Source organism: Ischnura elegans, chromosome 11 (assembly GCF_921293095.1).
Source record: "Ischnura elegans chromosome 11, ioIscEleg1.1, whole genome shotgun sequence".
NCBI classification, from domain to species: Eukaryota; Metazoa; Arthropoda; class Insecta; order Odonata; family Coenagrionidae; genus Ischnura; species Ischnura elegans.
Window position 1 is genome coordinate 70,068,838 of NC_060256.1, and position 9,196 is coordinate 70,078,033.

At 37.5% G+C, this 9,196-nt stretch overlaps 1 protein-coding gene across 2 annotated transcripts; it reads left to right on the top strand.

Moving 5' to 3' along the window:
* The first annotated feature begins 3,440 nt into the window (after positions 1-3,440).
* On the top strand, positions 3,441-7,748 carry LOC124167970 (putative OPA3-like protein CG13603). Of its 2 annotated transcripts, none has more exons than XM_046546043.1 (3): positions 3,441-3,795; positions 4,423-4,679; positions 7,109-7,748. In XM_046546043.1, exons 1-3 carry the CDS (start codon positions 3,654-3,656, stop codon positions 7,301-7,303), a joined length of 594 nt encoding a protein of 197 aa, XP_046401999.1. In that variant the 5' UTR covers positions 3,441-3,653; the 3' UTR covers positions 7,304-7,748. The 2 variants fall into 2 exon arrangements, with proteins under 2 accessions (XP_046401999.1, XP_046402000.1); XM_046546044.1 differs by lacking the exon at positions 3,441-3,795 and adding an exon at positions 4,044-4,280.
* The last annotated feature ends 1,448 nt before the right edge of the window (positions 7,749-9,196 follow it).

Consider the following 9,196-nt stretch of genomic DNA (forward strand, 5'->3'; position numbering starts at 1 on the left):
ACCAATTCTAAATGTTCCAAAATTAAAGCGGCTCGAGTTTGAAAGTAAAAATACTATTACGAATACAAAATATATGAATAAAAATACGAAAAAAAAGGTTATTTTATTTTACAATAGACAATTGAGGTAAATATATTTCGCCATCTAATTTTAAGTATTTCTGCGTCATTATTGAAAAAGGGTTCTGCGTTAATATTTTTTTACTTCAACGGGGAAGAAGTAGGTAAGTACCAAAGGTAGCATGAAACTTCTTATTCGACACGTATACCTCTCACAGCAGACTTTTGGAATAATAAGACGGGTAGTATTATTCATTGAATGACAGTGTTTGGAATGGAAATCATAAATACTCTGTTATCTAATTAACAATTACCATAACAAATTTATCTCCGGAATCGGAGAGTCTAATGCCACGAAAATTAATTTGAATAAGTATTTTCCCCTAATGAAGCATGAATTGGCAACGAAAAAATTATTGAAGCAGCATCTTGGTGACATAAAATACTTCTAAATGATAATTTGATGCCTGATATGCGTAGAGAAATAAAGTCTTTATTTAAAGTATTTATCATTTATTTTTACCATTGTTTGCTAAGCTGACGAAATAAAAACTGTCGTTATACAGCCACCTTCAATATTACCATCCATTAAATTTTTCTATAAATTATGCATTGTAATCCGCCGCCCCTGACCTCAATTACTTCACCGATCATCCGCCTAAGGGGCGTACCCAGGACGATTGCCACGACGACAGGACGACGGGGGACACGACCGGAGGGTTTAGGGGGGTTGAACCCCGTTTGAGAAAATTGGAACATTTTTCTCGTAAAAATCACGTTTAATGCCATTTTGAAACTTAAAATTACTAAGTTGATGGGTCATCGGGAAGTTGTTACGCGAAAACATATTGATGGAGTAAAATAAATTTGTTTCTTAGGTTAATATTTTTCAGCTAAAATTAATTGGCTGGAGGAAGGGGGGCACGTGCCACCGGGCTATGCCACTTATCCGTCATCGATCATCACATAAGTAGCATTTGACCATACCTCACCCGAATACAGCGCAAACGCGATACTTATATAAACGATGGACTGAAGATCGTAGATGGTAATAGCGCCTTACTCCGGAGGGATCATAGCTGACAGGAAAATTTCACAGTATGCTGTCTGCGGTGCAAAACCGGAATATATTATTTAAACTCAGCGGTTACCATTACACGTAAAACTCCGCGAATCACTCAGCCAGAAATTGAATCCACACTGTGGACCAATCCCAACCAATCCCAATACTCTATATCAGATGTAACCTTTCCTTAGCGCCAAGAAAATTGCCAAATCCGAAGCTGATTCACTAAAAAGATTTTGGAACACATTAAGAATTGATCAACACCAGGGGTGCCGACTTATAAAAAATATAGGGGGGCCCATGCTGGGGTCTTGCCCCTGGAAATTTTATAAATAGTGAATTTTTAAGTTTTTTTTAGCATGTTAGAAGAGCCATATAATCAACATTAGAACACTGAAAACTCGACTCTCGATAACTTGACACTCCATGGAAAATCTATAAGCCTACACATATTTTCCTCCGACCCATATCGAATTTTTGAGGGGGCTGGGTCCCCCTCAGGCCCCATGGAGTCGGCGCCACTGATCAACACTCATATCAGCTTCATATCGACCAATGTATGCTAATTATTTTCAATATTACCATTAATTAGAAAATTTCTCAGGCCTGCCAATTATATTTGTCTATCGCAGACCATTTGTGGTCCGTAAATACAATCGATTAGGAACCAAAGTTTCAATACACCGCGGTATGTTTGGACGCGGAGTCACGAGACTTAATGCGATCTGGCATCATTGGCAGCCCTCAGCTTGGACTAAATTTGGGTCACTTATTTCAATGGAGAATATAATGAAGGAGGCTTAAGAAGACCTTTTGTTACAGTACCCCTAGGTTCCCTCAGGACGGGACTATAGGCAAAACCCGTGCATTCGAAATTATTACTGAGCTGAAAAGATTTTTTTACGTACAAATGTATACATGGTACACACATGGCAAAAAATGTTTTTCGATGTGCGCGAAAGGACGTTTTTTTTTATTAATTCTGTCACTAAACGTTAACTAACATTTTATCTTAGAAATAGCAGTTTTCTCGGAAATGGCACTTGAATATCCCTATCGGTGGCGAAGCCGGGGGCGGGGGCATGCGGCAGGTAAGGCGGCACGTGCCACCCCAAACCATAGCAGAAAAGTAAACCCATAAAACAATTTATTCTACCCTACCAACATGTTTGAGCTTCCCGACGACCCATCAATGGCGTAATTTCAAGCGTTAAATAGGAAAAAAGTGATTTCTATAGATCTATGTTCACATTTTCCGCAGAGGGGGGTTCCACCATACTGACCCCCTGGATCGTGCCCCTCCCCCCCTCACAACACATCGTCTTGGCTAGGCCCCTGATCCTCATCCTTCTTCCCTCACATCAGGGATAAAAATACCCCGAAAATAGCCGTTTTCGCGAAAAAAATTAAATGAAAACGCTGTATAGCACAAATTTACCCACTCTTCTTGAGAATGTGGGTGCATTTTTTGGGAGTGCAATTTTTTTTCTCATTCAATCACGTCTTAGTGGACCCGTGCCAAATAGACCGCCTCAGTCCTCGGTGCACTTGCCCTCACCAACTGTCTAATATCAAAATCAAGTAGCAACCGAAACTCTATAAAGCTATAAAAAAAATTCCAGGGCACCAAAAATCTTTAAGGAAGAAACCCATGGGACGCGGGTTGTCTCACGGGAGTGTCGCGGTATTCGGCTTACCACTCCCCTCCTCGTCTCCCAAGCAGCATTAACTCCTCCGCCCAAGGTCATGCGAACTTCATTGCATCAAAGTTGCCGGTATCAATTTACACAGAATATTTCTTCGCATCAGCATTCTCTACGCTTGTTTTTAGGATTCTCTAGGTCCACAAGTTTTCGCATTCGCGAATTTCGCACAACTCATACAATCACTTTCACCCTAAACAACAATCATCTAACCGTAAGGATTGTTCAAGCACGATTGTCTCATACGGGGGGAAAGAGGTTATTCTTGAACAACTCCATAAGACTAGCCTCCGAAGTAGATTGACGGATAAGGTATTGACCATGAAACACATTGCTGATGTACCGCTATGGAAACAACTTGAACCTCAGGAAGTGATCGGAAGTTTATAGAGAAATTTCGCAATTATTTTCGTCACACACGTACCGCCCAGGCGGGCGGATGGCCGAATTAAAAGCCGACTACCTTTCACCTTCTCTTAACCCTGAACCGCAAATCATGCCAGCAGCCTTGAGAGAGTAAAGCAAGATTTATTTATATATCAATGGGCTAGCCGGCAAAGAAAAAAAATATTTCGCCGCAAACGTCACATATGAATATCGTACTTCAACTGTCGAAGTTAAACCTTTGACGTCATTTGTTTAAAATAACAGGGATGAGTTCGACTGTAAATTGTTCCTGATCAGAGGGTACGATCTTCGCAATATTTTCAAAATGTCTTGATTTATCCACCGTTATCTACAAAGTAACACCTTTGAAAGGAAGTGATCGACTGTTACTTTGCGTTGCGCTCTGGTTATTATGGCTGACTTTCAGGGTCCGTGATCATGGTTGTGGGTGCTTTTCCAGTGGCAAAGTTAGGTGGACTTATATTAAAACAGATCAGTAAGCCGATCGCTAATATTTTAAAAGAAAGAGCCAAGAAGAGTCATTTCTTCAGGACCTATGTGTGCATGCCGCCCGCCCAGTGTAAGTATCTTCTTAACTTCCTTGAGAGCGTTTTTTGGACAATTTGCTCTCTCCAAACATTTGTCATGTTTTTAATACCAAACGAAGTGGTGAATTTATGGTTGTTCTGGACGTTAAGATGTTCGTTTTCAACCTCTTTCTATGTCTTCGACACTGTTTTCCTTCACCGTTTACAATTATTATTCCTGATATGTATTTCTGCCTGTGCCGTCATGCTCATACTCCACAAGTGCATGTTTTACTTTCAGGATCAATTGAATTGTTTATGCCACCTCTGTAGTGTAGTTTCATGTCGGTAGTTAGATATTTCTTACAACGTTTGATGTAGCTGAAGTTGGCATAAACAATGGCCACCGCCTTGCCTGTGTCGAAGTTGATCGCCTTAGTCATAAGACAAATCGCGCGACCAACTTCACGTTATCTTCAACAGAAGGCAAAGCAGAGCCCATTTTTTCGCAACAAAATATGCATGCCTCCTGCGCAACGTATGTTTTCTCATTTTGTCTGTCTTAAAGCTTCATGAAATATCCAAAAGCATGCTTACCATCCACCTATGAAGCCTAAGGAGTGAAGAATCTTAATCATTCGGTGCCATCGTTGTACGATAAGTATTTTTATTCCTTTCAGTTTATAACTGGTGCGAAGTGAAAGCTAAAATGTGGGTGATGAACTTGGGGAGACCAGTGAACATTCCTAGCTTGAATGAGGCGATGGCCATAGAGCTGGGAGCTAATTTACTTGGAGAAGGCATAATTTTCAGCATTGCTGCTGGACTTCTGTTTCTTGAATATTCGAGGCAAGTGAGGAAAGAAGCGGCAAAAGAGACAGTTAGAATTGAGGAAATGGAAACACTCAACTACACTATCCGAGAATTGTATTTTCAGGTATGTCTCAATTTACTTCGTTTTTTAGGATTTTTTGCCTTGAGGATACTAGTGGAAAACTAGTGTGTAAATGTAGTTCTTACTCTTGCTGATAGCCTTGGTGCCAAGAGTAATCGTTTATTTATTGTGAGGGTGGATCAAAAATAAGTTCCTTCGGAATTAGTTGCTGACTAATTCCGAAGGAACTCCCGACTAGTTCTTGATCGGTAGCCCTTAAGGCCTGGTTACACGATACATTAACACACATGGGTTAATGGCTAAATGTATGAATGCTGGAATGAATGCCAAAATGCACTGTGTAACCACCCAACTTGTGTGAATGCATGCACAGAAAATAGAACCTGTTATAATTTGGTTCATGCATTCGTACATGTTTCGTTCTGGTCCACCCAAATCATTAATGCAAACGTACATTAACTCGTACGTATTAATCCACCATGTAACCAGGCCTTTAATGACCCAACTAAAAACACATATTGGATCATATTTTCCGGCTTGTAAATAATGCCTGGATACAAGTGATTCCCCCAGGTTGTACCTCTGGCTATGACAGAAATATGGAGAAGTTTCACTTAATCCTTATGTCTGAGAAAAACAATCTTTGGGAAAGTGGTCTTCAGCTATCCTCCAAATGTAGTTTTGGTTAAGCCAGGACAGATGAGTGGAAAGCACTTTTTGGAGTGCAATATAATGAGAAAAATTAAAAAACACAGGTGAGGGCCTAACATGAGCCTTGGTACAATTTCCATGGGAATTCAGGAACCTGTCATGGATATTTATAATTTGATTGATGAAGTTAAATTTTAATGGAATACCAGCGTATTTCATTTTATGTATTTTACTCTAGATGATTATATTATTTATATTGAGGAAATTATTTGTTTTCCTGGCATTAATCTTAAGCCTTCATTTTCAGTTAGTGAAGTTTTCAAATTTTCTTTTGCACAAATTTTGTTTGGGTGCAGATTTTTTTTGGGGTGGTTCTGATTGCAGTTCTGAGCTCAAGACCTGGTGGAACCAAAAACTGAAGTAATCCAGCCTTAGTGCTCTTTGATTTCAAAATTTTATTTTTGAGCTACCAAATTGGAATTATCTCTTAGCCTCAATTATGACCTCACAGCTACCTATAAAAAATAAATGGTGGCTGTATTTATTCACAAATGCAAAAATGTGCCTTATCTATGGTGATAATAGAGCTTCTTGCTGTTGGAAAGTTAAGGGGAGGTAAAAATATTTATCTTACACAGATTCTTGGTTAATATGTAAGCCGATTATTACCGTAAACAACATTCATTGTTAGAGCTGGTGTCACTATATCACTGACATAAGTAAAGTAGTTTTTTGTTTAGGTTATGACTTAAAATGCAAAAAAATACTTCAGTGAGTTTTTTCTGGAATAAAAATACACTACTGTTCTTAGAATATAATTAGCTCTCTACTTTATTGAATAGTGACCGAACGTTTAAAAAATTAAAATTAAAGTCAGCATTTACTATGAAATTCAGCTTTTCTTTTCTTGGGTGAGGACTGATGAACATCTCCAGGGTAAGGTTAGGGAGAAAATGGATGGTATTGGTGACGTGGGTTACCTTAAGCAAAACCATGATTTAATATTCCTACAGAAATGGAAGAATATTCTACAAATAAAAATATTCCACAGATTTTTCTTTAGATAAGTGGGGGTTGGATAGTTGAACATTGCTGGTCAGAGGTGAAATCTACCCTCACTTGTGCAAACCAATCTTTGGGCGGAAGCAGTGCAAGGTGAACAGAATTTCCTAAGTGTGAATCAAATTCTACAGAAGCTGTTGGAATTTCAAGTACTCATTATAATACCAAACATGAGATGGTCGAAAAAGTGATTCATATGAACTCATTTTGTAGTTAGGAAAACATCATTGCATTTGCAATTGGATAGCCAATTTGATATTAATGTTGAGTCTCTGCATGTAGTTCCACTCTACATTGTTTTTATACTTCACCTATTCATGAATAAGGCTCAAATCAGAGATCAGTTTTCAGAAACTTTCACTGCCATGATTGTTTGGATGCGTCTGTAAGTTACTGTCTCTTTGAAGCAATTGAGAAACTAATGTGTGAAATTTTGCATCTGCTCCATATGAATGACAGAGTGTATATGGTCCATATGAGAATATTTGTCATTTACTTTAGCAACATCGTTCAATATTCTTATAATGTTCCTTAACTCCTGGGAATTCAGTAGTTATACGTCTAAGATGTAGTGTTTAGTCAACTATTGATTCATGTGTAAATATTACTTTGTATAAAATGGTATGCATATATGATAAATGAAGTGTGGTACACTGTAGTCCATGTTGCTAATTAAACCGCAAAGAGCTATCATACATTCTTCGTTAATTTCCTCCGAAAAGGGAGAAAATGTGTTCACTCAGTTTCTCTTTTGGTAGGCTGAAAGGCAAGATGCACAGATTCGGGAGTTAATGCGTACAGTGTGTGAGTTGGAGAGTCATGTGACCAAGAAACCCAAGAAGTGCCTCACAGATGGAGAACCTCACCTCCACGAAGAAGAGCCTCCATTCTTTGAGGGTGGCTTGTTGATGGAAGCCATTGAATATCTACACAAAGAACATCGGAAAAGGTAGCACCGTAAATCCAATAAAAAGCTGTTGTGATTGTAGGTGATGCAAGCAGTTATTTAGTTTGTAAATGAAAGGAAAAACCTTACATTTTGCCGTACTCTATAAGAAGTGATACTCAACATGGTTCTTCATAATTTTGATTTCTTTTGCTTTTTTCAATCTATAATAATTTATGAGCTAACGAATTTTTGTGTGAAATGCACAGAAAGTAATTGGGGATTTGCAGAAAGTGTTCATCAGAACAGCATCAAAACTGTACTAGCCTTGGCTTACTAGCTTATTGGTGATTGTTGAATATTTTTTTTAGAAAAAAATCATTTGTATCAAATGTAAATAGACCTCAAATGATTTTTGTGATGTTGAGTTAATTCTCATGTTTCTTTTGTCAGGATGTCTTTTGACATGTGTAATTGTGAATAAATTGTTAAGCTTTACATAATTAAATTGATTTTACTTGTTTTGATTGCTTGCCTCTTTACCAAATCCCCAGGTACCAGATTGTCAATGAATTTACTACAATAGATCACCTCAAAGCTCTCTCGGTGACAATGTGTGGTTCAACTCACAATGTGGTATAAAATCTATAAACACTTAATTACAGTTAAATTATGTATACTGTCTCTGTAAAGAATATTTCCTACTACATCAAGCATCAAAGTGCCAAGGGTTTACATTTGCAAAGGCCCCTTAAAGTGAGAGCAGTATTGATAAACTCTAACGAGGGCACTTGCCATAATAGGTTAAATGGTTTTCTAATAATGCTGTACATGAAAATTATTTGTCTGTTTCTTCGTAATAAAAATCTGGTTTTGATCTCATCGAGCCAAAATGTCAGCGAAGAATGGTTTGTGACATGCATGAGTAAAATCAAAATTTATATTTCATTTCAATAAAAAGTTTCAAACAAAATCGTGGGAATTGATGAAGATTTTAAAAGTTGCTTTATTCATATACATATAATGGAGGTATTTGTCTGCAATAATCACTGTTAGATTCTCTTGGCTTTTATTGGCACTCCAATAAATGCAGCTAGTTATTGTAAACATTAAATTGAAGATTCCCAGCATGTGGTCATAAAGTGAAGCCATAATTGAGAAGGGGACTTAAGTGTTAAAATTTCAGCATCTTCTAGGTTGCTTGACTGATGGTTACAATAACTGTACCATTGTAAAAAACATGTGATTATGGCAATACTTCTCCTTCATGTCACCTAGTATTTAATAACAAGTCAGTGTTGCTTTGATTGGTTTGTAACATTCCACAGAGTTAATTAATGAAGAGACTCTGTGCTGTGCAACTTTATTCACAGGCCATCTATGAAAATCACCTAATATGCATTATTATAAATAGTAACGTAGCAGTTAAGGTAAGCTTACATGCAAGATGACACACCAATATTACTCTTCAACTCTTCTGATCTGCCTCACCTTATAATTCATTCTTAGGTTCAGTATCTTGCACATTGTGCTACATTCCATCCCTATAAAAGTTGCTTCCTAACTGAGCAATATTCTTCTCACTCTCACATTAATATTCCTTCACTTCTCAGTACGCACTCCATCCATAACCTTCATCTCCTATATATTCTTATTTCCTCTCTCAATTCGCAATATTCAGTACATAATTCATCTGTTTTCCTACGGTCCACCTCACCATAAGTATCCTCCTACAAGTCTAAATCTTGTGCGAATTCAGCATATTGATGGCTAAGTTCTAACAACACGAATCTCAAAAATAGCAACTTTTGAGGAGAGCAAAAAAACTGTTAATTTTTTTTACTTGTGCACTGAAATTAAAAACCAAAAGTTCATAAAACGGAAAAAGAAGCTTTCCTTTGCAAACAAATAGTTGTTTTTTGCTTATATTTTATTTTTTTAATGTTATTACACTTTATTT

Excerpts from the sequence above, each read along its gene's own strand:
- LOC124167970 (XM_046546043.1), top strand. The coding sequence starts at position 3,654 with ATGGTTGTGGGTGCTTTTCCAGTGGCAAAGTTAGGTGGACTTATATTA. Across the intron at positions 3,796-4,422 it reads GTGCATGCCGCCCGCCCAGT|TTTATAACTGGTGCGAAGTG; the intron begins GTAAGTATCTTC and ends TATTCCTTTCAG. Across the intron at positions 4,680-7,108 it reads TCCGAGAATTGTATTTTCAG|GCTGAAAGGCAAGATGCACA; the intron begins GTATGTCTCAAT and ends CTCTTTTGGTAG.